The 26258-nt window shown below is 39.2% G+C and overlaps 1 protein-coding gene across 2 annotated transcripts in view; it reads left to right on the top strand.

The window, feature by feature from the left end:
- SLC24A3 (solute carrier family 24 member 3) overlaps nucleotides 1-26258 on the top strand; it is a 745252-nt gene that overhangs the window by 505131 nt on the left and 213863 nt on the right. For both annotated transcript variants that reach the window (XM_020986733.2, XM_020986740.2), the window contains exon 4: nucleotides 22366-22440. In XM_020986733.2, the coding sequence (XP_020842392.1) occupies nucleotides 22366-22440 (75 nt within the window). The remainder of the gene's footprint in view (nucleotides 1-22365; nucleotides 22441-26258) is intronic.

The following is a 26258-nucleotide window of genomic DNA, read 5'->3' as shown; positions in this document are numbered from 1 at the left end:
TTTCTTATCTCTAGATTGTCTCCTTGTTGGTGTTTTCAGCTAGAGTAACAAGCCCAGTATTTTCCTGCTTGACTGCCTACTTTAGCATTTCTGTGGTTATGTAGATCAGAAGGAATCTTATCACAAAACTTAATAAAATGTTTAAAAGCATAAAAATCTAAGCTGTCTTGTAATAATAATAATAATAATAAAAATAAAAAACAATAATGTGTTTTGGCTGTGGAATTGCTTGATCTTCCAAGGAAGTTTCCCACAGACACTGAGCAATTGGGCCTGGATTGAGACACTATTTTCCAGTATTAACATTGGGTTGTTCAGTGGGTTGGATTTTGCCAATGTGTTGGCCATTCCCCATGACCACTGGGAAATCTTGAAACATGTGGTTGTTGGAATGTGAAACATGTGGGTTTAGATTTCTCTGGATGGGTAATAACTCATATGGAGTATAGAAAAGAGCAAGAGTTGGGGGTGGGGGAAGTCACCCTTTGGCAAATGGTCCTGTGGGGTTTTCTTTGAAAACCCTTCAGTGTGAGTAGTCCCTGCCAACAGCCTGGAAAAAAAGCTTGTTAATTTGATTTTGCATTTTTTAAAGGCTTTCTTGTGTACTTTAGCAAGAATATATGGTTTTCTACCTACATTCATGTGTTATAGTGAAAAGAGCTCTGATTTTGGACTCTAAGAACACAGGTATGAATCTAGGTTCTGAAACTTAACCTCTGTGTGACCTTGGAAATTCATTTCACCTCAGTGGATCTGTTTTATCATCTCTAAAATAAGGAGTTTGGATCAAATAAACTCTAAGGCTTCTTCTAGTTGTGATCCAACCCCATGATCTTATGTCTGATTATTCTATGACTTGGCTATGGGTTTTATAATCTTTCCATAGCTTTACACTGGTGAAGAGGTAGAGAATTTGGCTTCTCTAACATTAGTAGCTGCCAACCAATAATGTTCTCCCCTGTGGAGTTTTGGAAGGTATGTTGGTATACTGAGGCATGAAAACAGATTATTGGGCTAATGGAATATAGAGCTTTCTTTCCGTATTTTCAGTCCTTTATTGACATAAGGGTAAGAAAGACATTTGGGATCCATCATTGTGATGGTTTATATTCGTTTCTTCCCTGCCCCTTTGTTTCGTTTGATATTTTATTGTTTTTTTTTTCTTTGCAACACTTGAAGATTTAGGGATGGAAGAATTTGTTGAAAAGGATTTATTATTTAAAAGATTGGGTCGTTTCATCTCACCAAGGCTGGAAGTTCAGGGCTACAAATGGGCCAGATCCCACTACTGATCAGTATCAGCATGGAAACTTTGATCTGCTCCATTTCCAATCTGGGCCTGTTGGCTTCTTCTTAGACAACTTGTCAACCTACATGGTCCTGGGAGCTCACCCTATTTATGCCAAATTTATTGTGGATACTCTGTCTGCAATGGACTACCACAGCTTACGACTCTAAATTTCAAGAGATGTGCCAGCTTCATCTTCCTCAGTAGCTGGGATTATAGGTGTAAGCCACGACACCTAGAAAGAGAATCTAGACATGAGCCTTTTGCTTATATCTACAGCTTTTTAAAAGTAACAGCTAATGTTGATGCGAAGCTTTCCATTTTAAAAGGCACTTTTCATACATTATCTTACTTTATCCTCATAGCATCACTGTGAGGCAAAAGCCACAGATTTTTTTTTGCTGATGAGGAAACTCAGATTGAGAAAGTTGAAGTGGCTTGATCATAATTGCTCAGCTAGTGAGTATGAGGAATGAGTTTCTAACCTGTTCTACTGGAACTCAGGTCTTCCTGACTCTTAAATGTAACCTCCTCTATTTTACCTTGCTAGGAATAACTTAGGGTCATCAGTTTTCAATTCCTACAAAGTTTTTTTTTTTTAGTTCCTAAAAGGCCACATGTGGCCTTGAGGCCACAGGCTCCCCACCCCTGGCCTAGTCCTTCAGGTCTACATTGGGAACCACAAAGGAGATAAAAATCTATTCCCCATCTAGTAAAAGGACTTTCAATAGAATATTTTTAGTTTATATTGTCCATTATCTTATAAGGCCATATTAGTGATAATAATAACTCTTATTTATATAGTGCTTTAGGATTTAAGGGGGGTTTTTTTTGAAGATTTTTCAAAGCACTTTACAAATATTAACTCATTTTATCCTCACAACAACCCTGGGAGATAGGAAACTAACATGAGGAAACTGAGGCAAGCAGAGGTTAAGTGACTTGGCCAGGGCCTGAGTCCAAATTTGAACTTAAGGCCAGGCCTAGCACCCTACTTATATTGTGACAAAAGCATAATCTGAGACCAGCAGTAGCTTCTTCTGATAAACAGACTTCCATGAACTCTCTTCTGTCAGCCTAAATGGGCCAATGGAAAGGCCAGGAGATCAACAGTGCCTAGCTCAGCTAATTCTCTGGTGAGGGAGCATGTGAAGCTCCTAGTTAAAAGCCCATGTTAATGACATGGTAATTGTTTTAATGGCTTTTCAGTGAAGTGTGAAGTGCCTGGATGACATATCAGCAAAATGAGAAATATTGTAGTATGCTGTATTGGCCTGGCCCAGTTAGTTCAGTTGCTTAGAGCATCATGTTAATAAAACCAAGGTCACTAGTTTGAACCCCATTCAAGCAAGTGAGCTTTGTCTTGTTACATAGCTACAAATTGGGTCACTAACCACAGTCATCCGTGTCACTAATGCAGTCTATAGGTCCCAAAAAGAACAATGTGAAAGTAGAGGGATTTCTTAGGGCAAACATCACCAATTGTGAAAAAAAAGGCTTATCTAAAAGCGGGATCAGGGCTGTCATCTCCATGTGGGAAGGAGGGCACCTTTATCTCTTTGTATGTGTAGGCAGACTGATTTAGTGAGTGGAGCACTGGGCTAGCATTCAAGAGAGCCCTGGCCTCAAATCCTACCTCCAAATCCTGGGATTGTCAATTAACCTGAGCCTCAGTCTTTTCTTTCTTTAAAATGAAGATAATGATAGCACCTACTTCACTGACTTGTTATGAAAATCAAATGGAATAATTTCCACAAGGAGCTTGTTAAACCTTAAAGCTACTAAATACCCACACTATCTCTATTTGTATTTAGCAAAATAGCATTTGTAAGGCACTTTAAGGTTTGCAAAGTACTTTACAAATTACCTCATATGATCCTCACACAACTCTGAGAAGTAGGTGCTGTTATTATCCTCATTTACAGATGAGGAAACTGAGGCAGATGGTAGGTTAAGTGACTTGCCCCTGGGCCACACAGCTAGTAAGCCTCTCAGGCCAGTCCTCCTAACTCTAGGTCCAATGCTTTATCCACTGTGCCTATATGTATAACTAAATCAATCAACATTTCTGAATAGACTTGGTAGCACTAAACTTGGTTATAATCCCACTATAGCATGACACAAGCCTAAGATCAGATAGCCAACAAGACCAACAGTTTCTGGAGGGCAAAAATATTTCATTTATTTATTCAGCAAAGCATCTATTATTCATTCAACAATATCCAGTTAGACCCTGCTGAAAGCAAAGCCTTATGCTGAGCATTGGAGCAATATAGAGATACGTAATAGTAAAATAATAATAATTTTCTGGTGTACAAAGTACTTTCTTCACATTAACCTATGGGTAGCATAGCATTACCTATTTCATAGATAAGGTAACACACTCAGAAAGATGAAATGACTTATTCAATAGAAGCATCTAGTGCTCTTTCCATTACCATTGCCTCCCAAAAGATACACGTCCTCAAGAATTTTAGAGTCTAAAAGAAGTGGGCATGAGAGGAGTATTGGAAGAAAAACTGGATGTAGTCAGAGGAGCTAGGTATGAATCTTGCCTCTCTTATTTGATACCTGTGTGAATTTGGGTAAGTTACAGACTTGTTCAAACTCAGTTTTCTCATCTTAAAAAAAATGGAGTTGGAAGAGGTGACCTCTAAGGTTCCTTCCCTCTCTATATGTGACATTCTCCTGTGAACCTGCAGAAATAACTATATGATTAAACATGATGTGAACTAGACCTCTGAAATCTCTTTTAAATCTGGTATTATGGCTAAATGATCAGAGATCTATGCCATGCTAAGGATTTTTTTTATTTTATAACATAATTATACTGAATAAGTGAGGAGCCACAGAAGATTTTTTTTAACATGGATCAAGATGATCAAAAACACATTTCAGGAGGTTAATCTGGAAGCAGTGTGGAGGGCTGAATGGGGTGGGGGATGAGGATGAATTGTAAAGCACCAGAAAATTAAGAGGCTATTGAAATAGTCCAGGTAATAGGTAGGTAGGTAGATCTAAACTAAGGTAGAAATAATGGGAGTGGAGAATATAGGGCATGTGTAAGATATCAACAATGTAAAACTAAAAGGACTTGGCTATTTTAAGGCAAAGGGGAAAGAGGGACATCAAAGATGGCATTGATATTCTGAACATGGGTCATGGGGACAGTAATTATACCAATAACGGCAAAAGGACAGTCAAGGGTAGGAGCAAGTTTGGAGAAAAGATGAATTGGGAGCTTCTGGGTACATTTATTTTGAAGTGTCAGTGAGGTTTCCAGGGGGAGCTGTCCAACAGGAAAAGTAGAAACATGTGTCAGTATCTCAGGAGAAAAGGAGGTCAGGGTTAGAGAAACAGATTGGAAGTCAGCAACATACAGATGATAGTTGAAACCATGTAAATAGATAATTTTGCCAATGGAGGGCATTGAAAGAGAGGAGAAAAGAAAACCAAGAACAGAAAAAATAATGTCTACATTTGGTGAGCAAGAAATGGAATAAGAGTCATCCAGGAGAATGAAGAAGGAGTTGTCAAATAGGAGTGGAATGGATAGATTACATTGTGACCAAAGCCAAGGGAAAAGAAACTCTAAAAAGGAGGGGGTTGTTCATAATAATGATAAGAGTAATACCTTATGCAAATGAGACAGTGCTTGAGAAAGTGCTTTGTTAGCTATAAATGATCATGCAAAAATAAGGTAGCATTTGCATAGCAATTTGCAGTTTACAAAATGCTTTTAGATAATAACAACAGCTAACAGATATATCACTTTAAGGTTTACAAATTGCTTTCCTCCCAATCTGTGAGGTAGATTTTTTTTTTTGGTTATTGTTGTTCAGTAGTTTCAGTTATGTCCTAACTCTTTGTGACCCCATTTGGGGTTTTCTTGGCAAAGATACTGGAGTGGTTTGTCATTTCTTTCTTCAGCTCATTTTGCAGATGAGGAAACTAGACCAATAGGGTTAAGTGACCTACCCAGGATCACACAGCTAGTAAATGTCAGAGTCTGGATTTGAACTCAGGAAGATGAGTCTTCCTGACTTCAGGAATGGCAGTCTCTCCACTGCACTATATTGCTGCCCTAAGGTAGTTGAGGATACAGAGAAGTTAGTGGTTCAGAGGCAATAGGGAAGTCCTAGAATATTGTGTTATAAAGGCCAATGATTGTACTGAACGTTCTAAATGTTGGTGATGATTTATTGTGAAACCTGAAGTTCATAAAGACAATCATTCCATGAAGAGAGGGAGAGATGTCTGCACAATGAATCAGTGACCTGAAACAAACAAATCTATGGTCCTATAAGTACAAATAAGGTTCCAGTGGCCTATAGTCCCAAGGTCCATCTATGCATTGAGTTTATTCAATGAGAGGGGTGTATGGGAGGGAATAAAGGATCCTGAGTATAGCTGACCAGTCTAGGAACAGCATCCTAGACCAGAATCAGAAAAGGGATCACATAGCCCCAGAGTGGGATGGGACCACAGAGACCATCTGGTCCAACCTCTACTTGGACAAAAATTTATCCTGCTGTACTGCACACCAGACAAGTTGTCATTCAGTCTTTGTTGAAAGGCTTCTAAGAAGCAGAGAATCTACTGCCTCAGGAGGCAGCTTATTCCAGTTTGGGAGAGCTCCCTTGGTTAGAGCTTAAATCAAGCTGAAATATCATAAAAGTCTTATGGTCCTGGGCTTCAGCGATCCCAATACCAGTGTAGAACAGGAGGTAAAAGGCAATTTTTAATACCAAGGACAGAGACAGCTGGTACAACATGGCCAGGGGAATTTTCTAAGGGCTAGGTCATCCAGGAATGAATTATTAGAGTAGATGAAAAGAGAAAGGATAAACTGTATGTCCAAAGAAGGTGTGGGAGGCACAAGGCTGAAGCCCAAGGGGACGTACTTGGAAGGCCAAACAGAGAGGAATTATTTTCATCTGGGAACTAGGGAAGGAATGATTTGCTTTAAGTAACAAGAGGACTGGAGTTTGAGTGCCTGACTTTGACTCCTGGATATATTTCTGACTACCCACGTGGCCCTATGCAAATCAGCCTCTCAGGGCCTCATTTTCCCTATGTATGAAATGAGGAAGGTCAGATTAAATCATCTCTAAGGCCCCTTAAGAGTCTAAATGTTATAAATAAGGCCCAATTCCCTCCAGCTATTGCTTAGGACCAGGATTGACTCATAAAATTAAAGATATAAAAGGGGGAAAATCATTGATGTAGTGAAGCCCTGGAGGAAGAGGAAGGGGATAGGTGATAGGTTTTAATGAAATAGTTGCTATTGCTGATAATAATGATGATTATGAGGACAATGATGATGATGATGATGATAACCTTTCTATAGCATTGTAAGGTTTGCAAAGCATTTTATGGGACCACTAAGTGGCACAATGGATAGAATGTTGGGCCTAGAATCAAAAAGACTTATCTTCCTGAGTTCATATTTTGTCTCAGACACTTACTAGATGTATGACCCTGAGCAAGTCACCTAACCCTATTTGCCTCAGTTTCCTCATCTGTAAAATGAACTGGAGACGGAAATGGTAAACCACTCAAGTATCTTTGCCAAGAAAACCCCGAATGGGGTTATGAAGAGTTGGACACCACTGAAAAATGACTCAGTTCTTGAAGTTTGGTTTTTCTGTGGAGAATGGAGGCACCAGCCCTTTTAGAACAGTATCACAGTTGGAAGGATCACAGAAGGTTCTTGTCAGAAACAGCGTCTTGATTGTTGGTACACTGTCTCCTCCATTAGACTGTAAGCTCCTTGAGAGGAGAGACAGTTTTTGGGTTGGATAGTTTTTTTTGGCCTTTGTTTATCCAGAGCTTAACATAGTGCTTGGCACATAGTAGGGCCTTAATAAATGTTGATTTGCCTCCTTTGTTTGTTCCCTTCTTCCACATTTTCTTCCCTTCCCTTTCAAGCATGTGCTGAAGCCCATTGTTGAACACACAGTGGGAGCTCAGGAAATGCTTGGTAACTGACTGACAAGAGCTCTTATTTGCCAATACTTGCTCTGGCTGCCTGTGCTGGGTAGCTTCTGGCAAGAACAATCTCTCTATTCTTTTTAGGACTCATTTGTGAAAAGGGGATAATGATACCTGCCTCACAGGGGTATTCTGAAGATTAATTAGTTGACCTTTATCAGAGATTTTGGAGATCTGAAATATAGCTCTTAAAATAATTCTGCTTTTATACCATTCTCTGCAGATCTCAAAGCACTTAGTCATAATTATGATTATGAAACCAGCTCCTACTAGAAAGGTAATTGCTGGCAAAATAAGCTGGGCTCTTCCAGGAAATGCATAAAAGTTACAGATAATGGTAATTGTCTGTCAGAGTAGACTGACTTTAGCACCAGTACCTTTGAAGAGTACCCCAACTGCCTCCAGGTATCAAGATATTTGCATTCGTGAGCCTTTTTGTCATTTGATATAATTCTTCTATTACACTGAGCAGGGTTTGGACTGAGTAGTCAGCAGGTCATGTGATACCATAAGCCACATATCTACCACAAAGTAGTTTCCCTTCTCTCTATTAGGTAGCTAGGACAAGTATTCAGTTTCATAAACATTTCATGGAATCAAAATTGTAGAGCTGGAAGGGACTTTATAGGTCATCCAGTCGAACTCCCTCATTTTACAGTTGAGGAAACTGAGGCCCATAGAAGTTAAGTTACTTGCCAAGGGTCACACAGCTCAGATACCTGAGGCAGAATTAGAATCCAGGTCTTCCTGCTTCCAAGTGCATTGCCTATTAATTGAGTGGACTATGGTGGTGATAGGCAGTAGATCAATTCCTATGTGAGTTATCTAGGTGATATCTAGGTGATCCATCCGAAATACTGTGAGCTTATAGTGGCCACATTTTATGAAGGCCATTGATAAACTGGAGAGGGGTCAAAGGAGGTCAGCTTCAATGGTAAAGAGCCTCGAATTCAGGTCATAGGAAGGGTCAATCTGAGGAACTGAGGATGTTTAGCCTGGGGAAGAAAGGAGACAGGGATATCTGTTTTCAAGTATTTGGAAGACTACCATGTGAAAGAGGGGATTACACTTGTTCTGGTAGGTCCCAGATGTAGAAACAAAAGCAGTGGATAGAAGTTGCAGTTTAAGATTAAAGGAAAACCATCATCATTATCATCATTGATAGCATTTACATATGCTTTAAGATTTGCAAAACGCTTCCCAAATATTAACTAATTTTATCCTCACAATAATCATGGGAGGTAGGTGCTATTATTATCCCCATTTTGTTGTTGTTTTTATTCAGTTTTCAGTCACGTCTGACTCTTTGTGACCGCATACAGAGTTTTCTTGGCAAAGATACTGGAGTGGTTTGCCATTTCTTTCTCCAGCTCATTTTACAGATGAGGAAACTGAGGCAAATGGGGTTAAGTGACTTGCCCAAGATCACACAGCTAATAAGTATCTGAGGCTAGATTTGAACCTACAAAGATGAATCTTCCTGACTCCAGACCCAGCATGCTATCCCTCATGCCACCTAACTGCCCATCCCCATTTTACAGGTCAGGAAACTGAGGCACAAAACATTTGAATGATTTGCCCAGGGTTGCACGGTTAGTATCTGAGTTAGGATTTAAATTAAGGTAGTTATATAATTCCTTTTCTCACAACAAAGTAGATGGCACAAACATTATCATTTCCACTTTACAGATGAGAAAGTCGAAAGCTATTGAGGTGAAGTGACTTAGCTAAGGTTATACAAGCAGTAAGGCACAAAGCTGGATCTCACACTTGTGTTCACTGGTGCCAAAATTCAAGGTTTTTTCATACTATATACCACACTGCCTTCCTGTTATTGTTTCAAAAATTATTTTCACTTCAAAGATTATGAATATCAATTGAAAAATGTCACATTTCCCAATTTTACACATTGAGAAACAGAGATACAGACTAAATTCACCCTTTTTAGCCAAGAATGTATTGTAATTATTTCTGAATCAGTGGTTGATTCGCTAGATTTTAGGGATGATGTTGCCAGCCTTGAGAACTCCCAGTGGGGAACCTTCCTCTACCAAGAGAGTTTCCGAAGGTCACATGACTTGTCCAGGGTCTCACAACTAATAAGAATCAAAGTCAGGATTTGAACCCAGATCATCTTGACTCTAGGCTTAGTGCTCTATCTATTATACCACCACAGAACCAGAAGGAAAAAAAAGGCAGGGAAAAAGGCAGGAAAAAAAGACAAATTGAGTTTTACTTACAGAAATATATGTATATATTTTGTAATGGGAGAAGAAAAGCATTGGAGAATATCCCAGCTCTCATTCTTCAAAATAGCAACAACAGTGTGACCACCATAACCATTAATCACAAGTCTGTTTCCTTTGTGGCATCATGAAACTAATGAATTTTGAAAATTCAAATAACTACAGGTCTTTATGTCCATGGTTTATCATGCTTTACTATATGATAATTTCCTTTGGTATTAGGTTCCCTCTAGATAAACTTTTTCAGCTGAGGGAGGGAGAGGGTGGAGGAAAGCCTTCCTGGATTTCAAAAACTGATGTTTCCCCATATTTCTGAAGGGGGTGGTTTTTCTAGAGCGGAGAGCCTGGGTTTCCCTAGATGTTTCTTTTCTTCTGTTTGCTTCTCCTTGGCAATTCCACTATGTTTTGAGTCAGTGTGGTCCCTATAGAAAGAGTCAGAGAATCTGTGTTCAAATCTCTCAACCTTGCCACTTACCCCATATGACCTTGTGAGACTCAGCCTCTGTGGGCATCAGTTTCCTCATCTGTAAAATGAGAGTTGGCCTAGATGGCCTCTAAGATCCATTCCAGATCCATGATCCTTTGGTTCTTTCCTTATTTCTTAGTCTACCCCTGAGAAATTCTTCCTTTTAGAACTAAAGTTTGGAGTAAGGGTTTAGCCACCTTCTTTCTAGCTTCTTAAGAAGAAAGAAAATGAAGGGGCAGCTAGGTGGTGCAGTGGATAGAGCACTGACTCTGAAGTCAGGGGGACCTGAGTTCAAATCCTGCCTCAGACAAAACACTTGACACTGACTAGCTGTGTGACCCTGGGCAAGTCACTTACCCCCAATTGCCTAAAAATTAATTAAAAAGTTAAAAAAAGTTTTAAGAAGAAAGAAATCAGATAAGAAAGGCCAGTTATTGAAGAATTGGGAAGCTGGAGTCTGGACATTCACCTTGTGGCATGATAGGATTATTAGAGACCAGAGTTGGCTACGGCAAGCAATGTTTTATTAAAGAGAGAGAGAAATGCCAAGTAGGACCCTGTGTTATCCCTTTTATTCAGAACAGAAGGCAGCCAAAAGAAGAAAAGAAATTTACCTTAAACCTTAGTCCCTAAGAAATTCTGACTGACTTCCACCAAGACCTTGGGTATTTTTGCTGTTCCCTGGCAACCCTTCTGCCACCACCTTGTTTGAAATTGAAAATGGAGTGGCATGAATGCAAATGAGGTAATAAAAGGAAATCTCCTGTGAAAACTGCTGACTGTAGCTGCCACACGAAGTGACAGTGTTGACATTACACAATTCAGATGCATTTCTTTGGTGTGACAACTGGGGAACCTTCGTGTATATTGACATCTCAGCTGCATCCTGTTAACCTCCATTAAGGTACGGTCTACAGCAATTTCCTGCTATGTTAGATATTTTCTGTTAATCTCATTGGGGCCAAAATCCTATCATTGGACCTTCTTCCCATATTTCCCTACACTTCCACCCCAAACCACACTTCAAACCCCAAGGTTAAAAAGAAAATGGAGATTTACCTAGTGCTCTGTACTTTTTTGTCAAGATTTAACGGAGGGGAAGGAGCTATTTTATTGCTCCTTTTTTGCATAAATGATCATGTCTGCATGTAAGGAATCACAGACTTGTAGAGTACTCAAGTTGGGAGAGATTTCAGAGGTCATCTAGTCTAGAGCTTCTTAATTTTTTTTGTCATGGATCCCTTTGGCAGTTTGTTGATAATAATTGAAGGAAATGCTAAATTTTAGGTAGAAGTCAGTGAGAAAAGTGAGGTGATTTTTTTGTCCCCAAGCTTCCTATTGCTTCCAGGAGCAAATATTCTGTCTGGCATTCAAAACCCTTCCTAACCAAGCCCCCTCCTACCTTTCTAGTCTTCTTATACCTTTCTCCTTGGCACCTACTCTTGGATCCCATGACACTGACCTCCTGGCTGTTCCACAACAACACTCCATCTCTCAGCTCCAGGCATTCTCTCTGGCTATCTCTCTGTGCTCAGAATGCTCTCCCTCCTCTGAGCTGACTACAGACCTCCCTGGCTTCCTTCAAGTTCCAACTAAAATCCCACCTTCTGTAGAAAGCCTTCCCCAACCTCTCAACTGTAGTGCTTTCCCTCTGTTAATTGTTGCTATCTTGTACACAGCTTGCTTGATATATGCTTGTTTGTAAGTGTTTTCCCCATTTAGATTGTAAGCACTTTGAGGGTAGGGACAACCTTTTCCCTTTTTTTAAAACTCAATTTTAGAAAGAAGGATTTTTTTAACATTTTTACTTAAAGTTTTGAGTTCCATATTCTATTACTCTCTCCTTCCTCTCTCCCCTCCCTGAGATAGTAAGCAATCAGATATAGATTATACATGTGCAATTATGTAAAACATTTCCATATTAGTCATTTTGTACAGGAAAACTCAAAAGAAAAAATGAAAGAAAGAAAATTAAAAATAGCATGCTTCAGTCTGTATTCAATCGGTTCTTGCTCTGGAGGCAGATAGTATGTTTCCTTATTAGTCCTTTGGGATTGTCTTGGATCATTGCATTGTTGAGAATAACTAAGTCATTCATAGTTCTTCATCAAACAATATTGTCATTACTGTGTACGATATTCTCTTGGTTCTGTTCATTTCACTATGCATCAGTTCATATAAGTCTTTCCAGGTTTTTCTGAAATCATCCTGCTTGTCATTTCTCATGGCACAATAATATTCCATTACAATCATATATCACAGCTTGTTTAGCCATTCCCCAATTGATGGGCACTCCTTTGATTTCCAATTCTTAGCCACCACAAAAAGAGCTACTTTAGTTTGTACAAATAGGTCCTTTTCCCTTTTTGTGCATATCTTTAGGATATAGACCTAGCAGTGGTATTGCTAGATCAAAGGTTATGCCCAGTTTTGTTGCTCTTTAGGCATAATTCCTGATTGTTCCCCAGAATGGATAGATCAGTTCACAGCTCCACCAACAGTGCATTTGTGTCCCAGTTTTCCCACATCTCCTTCAACATCCAATATTTTCCTTTTTTGTCATATTAGCCAATCTGATAGGTATGAGGTAGGACCTCAGAGTTGTTTTAATTTGCATTTCTCTAATCAGTCATGATTTAGAGCATTTTTTCACATGACTATAGATAGCTTTGACCTCTTTGTCTGAAAACTGCCTCTTCATACCCTTTGACCATTTATCAATTGGGGAATGACTTGTATTTTTATAAATTTGACTCAGTTCCCTATATATTTAAGAGATGAGGCCTTTATCAGAGGTACTTGTTGCAAAAAAAAAAGTTTTCTGAGTTTTCTGCTTTCCTTATAATTTTGGTTGCATTGGTTTTGTTTGTTTTTGCCTCTTTTTGTATCCACAGCAGTTAGCATAGTGCCTGGAATATAGAAGGCACTTAATAAGTGTTTATTGGTTGATTCATTGAAATCTGTCTGTTGTTCCCTGGTTAAGATCTTTAATCTAGTCCAACTTCTTCAATTTACAGGGGAGGAAAAAGGGCCATAGGAGAAGAAGTGATTTGCCCAAAGTCACACAGCTAGCTAATGACAACTGAGACCAGAACCTGAGTCTCCTGAGATCCACTGCAGTGTATCTATATTTCTAGCTGTTCCTAGAAGGCTAATCTAATGGGGTATCTATCAACAAATATTGACTACCTAACAGCATATAAGACACTGGGCTAGATACTAGGGGATACCCCTACTATACCAGGATACCCATAGTAGAGTGTTGAACTTGGAGTGAGGAAGACCTGAGTATGAATCCTGCCTCAAAGACTAGTTGGGGTACTCTGGGTAAGGCTTTTAACCTCTCAGCATCATTTTTCTCTTCTGCAAAATGAAGATAATAATTGCACCTTCCTTAAAGCATTATACAAATGTAAATTATTATTACAAGACACAGCCCTTGCCCATAAGCAGGTTATAGTCTAACTGGGAAATGAATGAAAGAAAAGGAAAGTGACTACCGTATGCCAAGCACTGAGCTAAATAAATTCTGCACATACATATGTAAAAGGGAAGGCAGTCTCTGCTTTCAAGGAATTTATATTCTACTGGAAGAGACAACACATATATGCCAGTTGGTGGCCAGGAAAAGGTGTTTTGGTTTTTAAAGTTATATAAAGAAAGGGTGAGTAGAAGGAATCTACTCCCACACATGCTGGGTATTAAATCGAGGTCCATTGACTCTTGCTATTTTTTTTTTGAAATTTTTTTTGGAGGGGTAAGGCAGTCAGGGTCAAGTGACTTGCCCAGGGTCACACAGTTAGTGAGTGTCATGTTTCTGAATCAGGATTTGAAGTCAGGTCCTCCTGACTCTAGGGCCAGTGCTCTATCCACTACACCACCTAGCTGCCCTCCTCATTGACTCTTAATACATATTACCTCACAAAGTTTGAGGATTCAGAGGACAATTCTCACTCCCTATTTCACCCCCCACCCTCATGAGAGGATTAGGAGATAAGAAGAGCTCACCTTACATGTAAAATGAAGAAGCATTGTGTAATTAAACAATCAGTAAGCATTTATGGATCATCTGTTTTGCTCCAGGCACTTCGTAGGTACTGGGGATAAAAATGTAAAGAGTAAAACAGTCCCTGCCCTCAGCAAGTTTATATTTGATGGAAAGGAGGCAACAGGCACATGTAGCACAAATAGGCTTTGGGTTTGGTCATTTTTTTTTTGAAGAGGACCAATGACATCATGGGTGATGTCTTGACTTGTGAGTGAATTGGATTTAAGTGAGGCAAAATTGCATAGACGTCTACCTCACTCACTGTTCCAGAGTCACTGAGGTCCACTGTAGGACAAAAGTCAGGAGAACTGGTGATGGCCCAGGATGCAGTGGATGACTTTGGCATCTTCAAAGTCTGGCAAGCTCTAAGCTCTCCACAGCACTTGCTTTAGCCACCTTCATGGCCTTTGGAACAAATTGTTCTCATCTGCCCCTTCCACTAAGGAAAGTCTTCACATGCTTGGGGTAGACACTCCACTAACTGACAGGTCTGAGGCCTGTTTGTTACCTTCAGCCTGGATTAGCCCATCTGCCTACATGGTTTCACCAGTGTATCACCACTGTACATGCTATGGCTTCTTGGAGCCACAAGTAAGAGTTGTGTGACAGGTGGACACCAAAGGTGGATGAGCAGCCCTGATATGGGCTCTGTTTGCCTCAGTTTCTTCATCTGTAAAATAAGCCGGAGAAGAAAACGGCAAACTACTCCAATACCTTTGCCAAGAATACCCCAAATGGAGTCACAAAGAGTCAGACACAACTGAACAACAACAACAAAAGTCAAGTAAAAGATAACCAGAAGCATAAGCTATGACTTGGAACATGCAGTCTATTTGTAGAGATAAGACATTGATACATAGAAGAAAAATTGAAAGAAATCATAAATGTTAAGTGCCTAATTAGTAGTATAGTCAGTCAATAAGCATTTATTAAGCATTTGCTATGTGCTAAGTACAGAGGCTCTGCCCTCAAGGGGCCTATATTGTAATAGAGGATAAAATATACAAATAGCTATATAAATGCATATATTTGAGAATATTGAAAATGGAAGGTAATGAGGAAGAGGGGACATTTTGGGAATTGGAAAGGTTTCTTGTAGAAGGGAGGATTAGAGCTGAGACTCAAAGGAAGCCAGTGAAGCTAAAAGGTAGAGATTGAGGAAGAATGTTCTAGATATAAGGGATAGCCAATGTCAAAGCAAAGCTTCAGGAAATGGAGTGTCATGTGTGAAGAACCTCAAGAAGGCTCACATTGGGGAATCATAAAGTACATAGAGGAAGATAAAGTATAAGAAGACTAGGAAGGGGCCAAGTTTCAAAGGGCTTTAAAAGCCAGAGGTAATAGGTAGCCACTGAAGTTTATAGAGTATGGAGATGACATAGTCAGACCTGTATTGGAAGAAAATCGATTTGGCAGCTAGAGCATTGTGGATTGATTTGAGTAGGAAGATATTTGAGGCAAGGAGTCCAATTAGAACACCATTACAGTAGCCCACGGGTGAGGTGAAGAGATTGCAAAAGAGTGAAGATGTGTGAGTGGAAAGAAGATGACTTACACCAAAGATTCATGAGGGTTAAAAACTAAAAGAGTTGGCAGCAGAAAGGGATGTGGAGTGAGTATAATAGAGGATTTAAGGATGACTCTGAGGGTTCAAGCCTGACCAGGTGGATGCTAATAAGGAAGATAGAAAGAAGAATTCATGGTCTCTACTCTCATGGAGGGAAACATCTAGTAGTGAAGGTGAACAGAAATAACTATAATGTTAAGTTAAGAAATGGTGTCTCACTGCTTACAACTTCAAGTATACCTTGCCATTCCTTTGTTTATACTGTTCTCTCACCCTAAAATGAGCTTCCTCCATAGGTTTATGTGTCCATTTTCTACCTATCTTCCAAAGCTTGGCTCATGAAGCCTTCTATGGACTACAAAGACAAGTACTAGTCTGAACTAATATAGCCCTTTATACTTACCTTATTTCACTAGTACATTCTATCTTGTATTATAGCTACTTGTGTGGAGTGTAAATAGCAATTGTTTCTGTTCTGGCCAGAAACTCTGAGGGTTTCCCCTTCTTTTGGGAAGGCAAGCTAGGTCATCTTTTGCCACAATTCTTACCTGTCCTTTAATTACTGAATGGGTGTTGCCTCAGACAAACTGGGACCTGGGAAAGACCTTTGCTTAAAAGGCCAAGGTCCCCCACTGCATCCAGGGCCAATGCCAGTCTTCCTAGCCTACATCTTGTCACTGGACTTTGATGCCTCTGGAGGAGAGAGTGAGGCTGATGACTTCCCATAGCCTGCCTCACTTTAATACAATTCATTTGCAAGTCTCTTGACATCACCCTCCTGATGTCATTGGCCCCCTTTGAGAACAAAGGACAAACAACAATACCAACAACAACAATTTGTGCAAAGTTCTTGTCTACCCTCTTAGAAAATAAGCTCTATGACGACAGAGATCTCACTCTTTATGTTAACCATGGGTGAATGAAGTTTCTGGGTTTCAGTTTCTTAACTATAAATTGGAGGGAGAGAAGAGTGGGGCATTGGACTGGATAATTCCTAAGGTCCCTTCCAGATCTAAATCATGTTATCACAGTGGAGAGGTCTTATTAATATTGACACTGTCTCCTTCTCCCTGCTAAATCTAGGATTATCCAATCTTGAGTAAATCTATGAGTAAGTCTTTATTCTCCAGGCTATACTCCTGACTTTCCACAGGACTTTTACTACCATGTCATTGAAAATTCTTCACCCTAGAAGCCTAATACCTCCCTAGACCTATTTCTCAAATTGAAAGTACCATTGGCCCCTGCAGCCTCTCCCTCTGATTAGCTGGTTCCTCCCAGAAACCCCATTTTAAAAAGGAAGTCCAGGCCAACTATGTCTTCATTTTTTTCCAGGCATCACTCCTGACTAGCCACAGGACTTCATCTTCCACTCCCCTGAACTCAGTACTTCCCTCTCCCCTCCTTTCCCTTTTCATCTCCCCTTTATGTGTTCTTTTTACCACTAGAATGTAAGGCTCCTTGAGTGCAGGGACTGTCTTTTCATTCTGCTTGCTTGTATTCCTACACCCTAGCTCCTGGCACACAGTAAGCACTTCATAAATGCTTGCTGATCAGACCTTCCCCCCCAGGGTCTTGCACATAGTAAGTAGTCAATACAAATATAATGAATACAATGCAAAATAGCAACTTGTGTGAGTCAGGAGAAGAGGTATTTTCATTTCAAAGGGTAGGGGCACATGTTCTTACATGAATTCAGGAAATGGGACATTGTGGTAGGTCTGAAAATCAGCTTGGGTGGCAGAGGAGACCAAGACCTGTGCTACTTGCCACTGACAACCATCTAATGTCTTCCATCAGTTAAAACAAAATTATCATCACAACCTAATATTTGGTCTGTAATAATTACTAATGGTTCTTTAGGGATTCATGGCACATCAAAAGAATGTTTTAAAAAACCCACAAAAATTATCATTTTTAGTACCTACTGTTATCATGTCCCTGACCTTAATAGCAAGAGTAATAATTGTCTCTGTTTAATTTACTGTGTGATTAAGGTATTTTTCTATTGTAAACCTGGATTGTGGTAAACTATTGGCCTGAGGAGGTATAAAGGTATCTAAGGACAAGTAAATGAAAACAGATGAAGGGGTGATCAGACTCTGTCATCTCCTTTGTGACAATGAGCTTTGGAATCCCAGAAATGGGAACGTGATAGGGAAATCAAACAGGTATTTTGAGTTTAAAGCAGAGAATCAGTCTGGAAAATAATCCCCTATTTCCTTAAAAATTCTGCTCAATTACAATACCTGCAACTGCATGATCCTTTTCTGAGCTGCTTGTGCTCCCCCGCCCCACAATACATACATATACACATGTATGTATATATGTATATCTTGTAATGTATATATTATATAATTAATTCTACTATGTATGTGTGCATGTGAATATATCTCCTGGATCACTGCCTTGTCCTGGCAGAAAGGCTTGCATAGCTGAATGAAACTTTGAGCTATGCCATGCAGGGATATCCAAGATGGATAGGTCAGGGTGGAGAGTTTTGACAAAAAGGTGAAGAACACTGGAGAAGGAAATGGCAAACCACTCTGGTATCTTTGACAAGAAAATCCTATGGACAGTGGGCATACTAAGGTCTCTGGGGTCACAAAGAGTCAGACATGACTGAACAACATGTGTCTATATTAATTATACTTATATATGTACCCATTGTCTCCCCCAAGAAATGTAAGTTCCCTGAGGGTAGAAACTATTTCATTTTTGTCTTTCTATCCACAGCGCCTGGAATAGTACACATAGTAGGTATTGAATAAAAGCTTGTTGATTAATTGATTGGAGGATGCCATTCTGAGAGCCAAGGGAAAAGGCAAGCTCAGGAAAAGAGACACGATGACTTAAGCTTTGTGCTACTAGACCATATGGTCTCCATAAGGTAAAGGTTCAGATGCTGATCTAGGGCAATAGCTAAATCCAGCTTCACAAAGGACAGAACTATTTGTAACAATCAGCTGTCAAATTTGCTTCCTGCCAAGCAATCAGGACAAAGGATTAGCAGATGGAGGCAGAAAAAGAAGATAAGGAAGAGATGGAGGGAAAAAGGAGAGGGGAAGAGAATGATAGAAATGAGGAAGAAGAGGGGGAAAAAAGGAACAGAGTTTCCAAATACCAGGGACGGTAAGATCTGAAGGAGAGAATAATTGGATTCCAGACAAGAAAGAATCTTTCTTAGTCATGGTTGGAGCCAGGGGCAAGGGCAGGATTTCAATAGACCTATAACTTTGAAAACAAGGGCAATCACAAGGTACCTTTAGGCCAGAAACCCAAAGGAAAACTCTTTTAAACCTAGAGATGATAGTACCTGCTGTAAGTGTGGGACTTCCACACCTAGTGCTTGGTTAGAGAAAAACATTCTATAAACACTAAGACACAAAGAATACTTGTCAAAAACCAGATCTGCTTCAGTCTGAAGACTTGAGCTTAAATCTAACATACAGCCCAAACAGGATTTGGCCAAATGACTCAGAGGACAAGATTGAGAAAGAGGGATTGTCGGACCAGAAAAGAGGAACTAAAAAAGTATAAGGCCTAGTTCTATAACATTTGCAGGTAGAACCAGAATTAATTATTAAAGATTTATATACATTTATAAAATGTGCATAATTTAATACCTCATATACCTCCTTATGACTCTTAGTAATAAAATCCTTAAAACCTTAAAAAAAAACCTTTCATGTGTTGTTTTTAGGGAGCAAGGCTGGAGACAAGCAAAAAGGTGACATAGCTTGGTATAGAGTGTCCTGGAGCTGGAATCCAGAAAACCTGTCTTTAAATCTGACTACAGATACTTCCTAATTGTTTGACCTTGGGCAAGTCACTTAGCCTTAAGCCTCCATTTCCTCATTTGTAAGGTGGGGATGACGATAATAGCACTCACCTAATAGAGTTCTTATGAGTATTGAATGAAAATATGTAAAAGGATTTTTTTCAAATCTTAAAGCATTATAGAAATGTGAGGTTTTATTAGCATCATCCAAAAGATTTGACTCCATAACAAGGGAGTCCAGATCACTAGGACAGGTGGTAACAGTGAGGAATTAATAAACGGGAACTGGCATTCAAAGCCCCAAGACTAGACTTTAAAAAAGTAGCGTCATGAGGATGCAGCAGGCCTATAGCATCTTGGCTTTAAAAAAAAAAAGCATAAACATTAGTTATCACTATGTCAACCTAAGTCCAACATGGTCACTAAGAGACAACCTACAAAAAGGGACAGAGTTGAGACAGGTGACAGCTCCTGGATCAGTGTGAATGAAATAGAGTGACATAAAAGATACCTTGTAAAGAGTTTTAAATGCCAGGCTGAGAATTTTGCACTTTATCCTAGAAGTAATAGTGAGGTAATAGTGAGCTACTGAAGCTTTTTGAACAGGGCAGTAACATGACTGAAACTGCATTTTAGGAATATTAATCTGGCAGCTAATGTGAATGATGGATTGGAGAGTGAGACACTAGAATCAGGGAGACCAATTAAAAAGCTATTGCAGTAGTTCAGCTAGGACGGGGACAAGGGCCCGATCTAGACTTAAGGCTCAATGAGTGACATGAAAGGGAAAGTGGCAAGAGATGTTGTGAAGGTAGAAGAGACAGAAGTTGTCAATGGATTAGATGAAAGAGGAGGAAAAGACAAGAATGACTGCAAAGAGATGAACTTTGGTGACTGGAAGGATCTGCTAATTAAACAAATCAGGGGCCCAACGGTTAACAAGAGAGGTAACGCTGCAATGGATTCACATTTCAGCATCTACACTGCTAGTTCCACTTCTCTCCTTTGCCCATGGAAGAGTAATTATGATGCAGTTGACCACAACCAGCATATAAGTATTCCTGTGCTCATCTCTGGGCAATTATACATAGGCACACCATATTACTTTTAACACACCTGCAACTCATCTAATTTGTAGACAAGTACATTCGTTATAATAGGGTTCCTCCTCAGACTTCCAAGCATAGGGATCATTGTTTATATTCCCTCAGATTTTTTCCCACTCAAACATTATGTATAACAGAGAAAAACATAGTTAAGATAATTACTTTTGTGGTGATTTTACTATTTTTTCTCTTTCCCTTGAAACCTTGAAGAGGCATCAAAATAAGATCAGTAGTGGCTGACGTGTATTTGGAATTCACAGGGGAAGTATCACTTTCTATGATCTTAAGAGGAAGAATTCTTTTGGGATCCTATCATTATTACTTGACTGCTGTCTACAAAGTTAAAAGGAGTTATTCATGAAGTCTTAGGAGAAATTGTTACCTAACAATGACAAAGGGTATTATTGAACCAATCTATTTTGTTTGTTTTAATTACCCTTGCTTCAACAGAAACATTCTTTCCATGCAGCAATCTATCCCAAAGCTGAAAACCTGGGTCTTTTATTTCCATGGTTTTCTTTGGGCAGCCTACTTGTAATGTATAGATTATAGGCCTTGGAGCTAAGAAGATCTTGGTAAGAATCCTGCCTCATACACCCATGGCTGGGTCACTTAACCCCTCTCAGCCTCAGTTTCCTTATCTGTAGTCTCTCCTCACCTCTGTTTTATAGAAATCACTTTCTTTCTTCTAGACATAGCTGATGCTATACTTTCTAGGAAACCATTCTTGATCCTGACCTAATTGCTAGTGCCTTCCCTTACCACTTTGTATTTAACTTCTTTGTGTTATATTTCTATTTATTTTCTATATTCTGCATATGTGTATACATACATGTATGTGTATGTGTATACTTGTCTCCCTCATTAGAATATAAATTCCATGAGAATAGGGACTGTTTCATTCTTTCTTAAAAATTTATTTTATTTTTAATTTATGGGATAAAATGAGCATTTCTATAACATATTATAATAAAAAAAGATGATTGCATATAAAACTGCAAATCTATTATGTAACTTTCTATTCATTTCAAATATATAATAGTTATCATGTAATTTTTTTCCTTTTTTTCTTCTCCTCTCCCCCTTCACCTTAGAGATGACTACCATTAGACACAAATAGATATAAGATATAGATATGTATGTATGTGTATGTGTATGTATATATATATGTAAAATTATTCAAGACATACTTCTATTTATCAGTTCTTTCTCTGGATGCAGAGATTATCTTTCCTAAATGTCCTTTATAGTTAATTTGGGTATTTATAATAGCGAAAATGATGTACTCAGCTCAAAGAGTTATTAAACTGCCTATATCCTTTGATCCAGCAATACTTCTCCAGATGTGTTTCCAAAGATGATCAGGTAAAAAGGAAAAGAATCTATATATTCTAAAATGTTTCAGCGGATCTCTTAGTAATGGCAAAGAAATGGAAATTGCAGGTTTGACAGGTATCTATTGGGAATGGCTGAACAAGCTGTGATACATAATTGTAATGGAATACTACAGTACTATAAGAAATGATGAGCCCAATGATCTTAGAAGAACATGGAAAGACTCACACAAAATAATGAAGGTCGAAACGAGCAGAACCAAAAGAACATTATATACAGTAACAGCAATATAGTTTCATTCTTTATATTTGAATCCTCAGAACCCAGAACAGTTTCTGGCATATAATAGGTGTTTAATGAGTGTTTGTTGATAGATTGAGCTGAAAAATGGGGATAATAATAGTACCTACCTCACTGGCTATTGTGAGGATCAAATAAGATAATATACAAAAAGCAAACTCAAGCACTGTGTAAATGGCAGCTGTTGTTATCATTTTTATGTTCTAGCCCTGAATATTTTCTCTTCTCTTTCAGGCCATGTACATGTTCTATGCTTTGGCCATTGTGTGTGATGACTTCTTTGTCCCTTCCTTGGAAAAGATTTGTGAAGTAAGTATCATCTCTCTCTCTCTCTCTCTCTCTCTCTCTCTCTCTCTCTCTCTCTCTCTCTCTCTGTCTCTGTCTCACTGCATGGGTAATCAAGTAATTTCCTTAACTGTTTCTCAGCAGAGTTCTAATGATGGTACCACTTGGAAGGAAACCTTCCTCTTTCTGTTCACTTAATTTGGGGCCTTGCTATGTGGCATGCAATTCAATTCTTCCTAGGAAGGCTTCAACCAAAAGAGGAATTGGCCCCTAAATTTGGGTGAAACTACTACAAAACTAGATTTGCCATTTTCATGGCTACAAAACAACATAATATAATCTTTTCCCCCTATCTCCATTTCCTCCTCCTTCCCCTCCTTTTCTTCCTTCTCCTGTAACCCTCTTTTGTAGCTTCATACAGGTCCTTACAAAGTCTGAAACTTTCAGACACAGGTTTCTCTCACTCTTTTTCTCTCTGTATGTATATATAATTCTCAAAGCAGAAGCTAGAAAAAGATAAGATGAAAGAGTTGGGAATAAAGACCAGGAAAAAAGATGATGTTAGAAGTCATCACAATAAGAAGGATACTGAATACCAAGTTAAATCACTTTAATCAAAAAATATTCACCATATCTGCAACTCTTTCATTCTGTCTCCCCTTTCATCTCTCTTGTACATTTTGAAATTCAATTCCCTTTATCTGGGAGCTCTGTGGCATTTTTTTTAAATTCAGAATCCCGGTTGGGAAAAGGGATTTCTCTCTCTCACACCTCCAATCTGGAGCTCCTTCTGTGGTTTCTCTAAAATGTGGGTCCCCCAGAGAATGAGGCTGTTAAAAAACTAGCTACTTATTGTTTAAAATCTAGCCAGGAGTTTTTAGAGCTTTATTATTGCTGTAACAACAAACAGCAGCAAATCTTTAAGGTTTGCAAAGTACTTTACAGACATCATTTCAATTTTTTCCTTCACAACAAACCTGGGAGTTAGGTGTTATTATTATCCTCATTTTATAGATGCAGAAACTGAGGTGAATTGGCTTGCCCAGAGACACATAGCTAATAAGTATCTGACACCAGATCTGAACACAGGTCAATCTGACTCCAGATTCAGAACTTGATCCACTGTACCACTAGATGATGTTACTAATGATCCTCCACTAATTTCCTACTACATGACCCATTGTGGAATGAAAGTGACCCCGAGTCCTTGAACACTCTGCCTACCCCTGGAAAGCTTTCTTAGAGGTACAAGATGATGGCCTGTATATCTGTCTGTCTAAGGACCAACCTAGATAAATTTGGAGACGCTCATTACCAGGAAGATTGTAGAGTAATTAATGTTTTAGCAGCTCTTAAAGACCATCTAATAAGTTGTGACAAGATTGCGATCTAGGTCTATAGAGGGAATATTCACCATGACAAATGACAGATCTTTGAAGTACTAATCTGGGGCCTGGGTTCAGAAGTATAATTTCATCAGCATAGAGAACTTTTAATATGGAAACCTCCCCACCCAAGCTCACAGTGGTCATTTGTTTGTAATTTATAGTCTTAGAGAGCTGCTTAGGTCACACAGCCAGTATGTGTCAGAGGTAGGATTTGAACTCAGGTCTTCCTGACTCCAAGACCAGCCCTCTTTCTACCATAGTAGATACCCTGCTGCCTCTCTGAAGTAACAATAATAATAACAACAACAGAAATTCACATAGAAGATTGTAGAGGGATTATTGGCATAGATCTATGCAAGGAGGTGAGAGGCTTATATATCTAGAGATGAAAGGGAGCTAGGGCCACTTGTGGGGCAGCAAAGAAACTCCATGGATAGTGCACTGGACTTGTAGTCAGGAAGACTTGAGTTCAAGTCCTGTTTCAGACACCTAAGTAGCTGTGTGACCCTGGGAAAATCACCTAGTCTCTTTCAGCCTCAGTTTTCTCATCTGTAAAATGAGGATAATAATAGTATCTACCTCACAGGATTGTTGTGAGGATCAAATGAGATAAAAAATGTAAAGCCCTTTGCAAACCTTTAACTGCCAGTACAAATGCTATTATTACTTAATTACTGGAAACCCAGGACAAAAGAGGTTGTGGCTTTAATTCATCAAGAAGCACTTATTAAGTGCTTACTGTCAAGCATCCTGATAGGAATTGGAGCCAGTATACAGCCAAAAGTGAAAATAGTCACTGCCTTCAAGGAACTTAGAATCTAGACAAGGAAGACAACATATGCATACATAGATGCAAAACAGATACTAGGTGATTTTGAGGAAATGCTAGCAACTAGGAGTGGGGGAGGGGGGAGAAGGCAGTCATGAAAGGCCTCATGAATAAGGTTGCTCTTGATGCCTAGCCTTGATGGAAATTTGGGATTCTGAGAGCTGGAGGTGAAGATGGAATGCATTCCAGCCGTGGGTCTCATAGGTATTTAAGTGGCAGACATAGGATTCAAATTCACATGCATGATTCCAAGATAGGCTCTGTTTCCAGAATGCCTCTCTTAAGGGAGGGATAGTGTCCACACCATTCGGGTACCATTTTGTTAATGGGACCCCTAAGGAGATAGGAACATATTTTGTGAGCAGAGATGGCCTTTATTTAAGTGATTTGGAGACTTCCGATGATGCTTACAAATCTACTGTCAAATTGGTTTACTCTTTTGTATTCAGCATTATTCCCCTCTTTCCCTTGCCATTGTCTTTTAAAAATGAAGATAGTCTGGGAGGGATCCCTAACATTCTAATATGAATCTGTCAAATTTTTTTCTACTGAATTGGGCCAAGTTAGCAGCCTCAGAACATTGGCATCTGGTAGGGAGGGCACATTGAAAAAAGAGAAAGGAGAAAAAAATGGAGATTCATAGGGGACCTCAAACATTTAATAGCCCACATAGTTTTACCAGGTTTTCCCTCTTTAGGTGACATTCTACCAGAAAATGGGCAAAGTGGGGAGAGGAAAAAAAGAGAACAGAGGGGGTCAGCCCTAGTCATGTTTTCCAAGGCAACTTGCCCCGCCCCTACCCGGGATATTCTAATCCAATCTTGTATAAAAATGGTTACAACAATGGGTTTTTGTTTTGTTTTTTTGTCATTCTAAAGAGAACTGCTGTGACTTCTCTGACCTGGTAGGAAAGTTGCAGAAACATTAGAGAAGTGAATTTGTGGGTGGTAGGGAAAGAAGTTTACATTTGTGTATGTCTATCTATGTTTACATCTCTCTGGAAATGTGGGGCCAATTTTTATCTACAGTTACATTTTCTCACAAGATTATGGGATTGAGGAGAGGAAATCTCATGGCTGCCTAGGAGGGCTTTTCTCCTAGAATTCTAACTGCCATATCTCATGTCTCCTGAAGTTCACAGCCTAATGTGAAAGGGGAGGCTGGCCTTAGGCAACTAGGAAGAAGACAATTTTCAGTTTGGGGAGAGATGCATTGTGGAGGAGGGTGGGATCAACACCATTCATCAAAGCATAATGTTAGAGACTAAAAATCTGCAGTGTTTGATACAGGAAAGTTAGGATCAGGGGAAATGGGTGGGAAGATGAAAGACAATCAGAAGGTACAGAAGAGGGGAGAGAGTAGATAGAAAGCTTTGGAAACATGAAGTAAAACCCAAGCAGGGTCTGTTGCGAGATTGATATTAAACATCTGTGACATAAAAGACACAGTAAGAAGAGGTCAAAGGATGAACTCCTCAAGAAGCTTAGTCTAAGAAAAGAAACAAGAGGTGTGCTTCTAAAAACGTGTGCTTGTACCATTATAATAAATGTTAAAGAACTGGCATAGATAATTTATACTTCCAGGCAATCAGGGAAGAAAGAGGTCACTTTCAGCAAGCAGAGGCA

This window comes from Phascolarctos cinereus, unplaced genomic scaffold, assembly GCF_003287225.1.
Source record: "Phascolarctos cinereus isolate Bilbo 61053 unplaced genomic scaffold, phaCin_HiC Scaffold_2;HRSCAF=192, whole genome shotgun sequence".
Taxonomy (NCBI): Eukaryota; Metazoa; Chordata; class Mammalia; order Diprotodontia; family Phascolarctidae; genus Phascolarctos; species Phascolarctos cinereus.
Note: the sequence above shows the minus strand (reverse complement) of the source record. Positions and strands in the feature narration are given on the sequence as shown.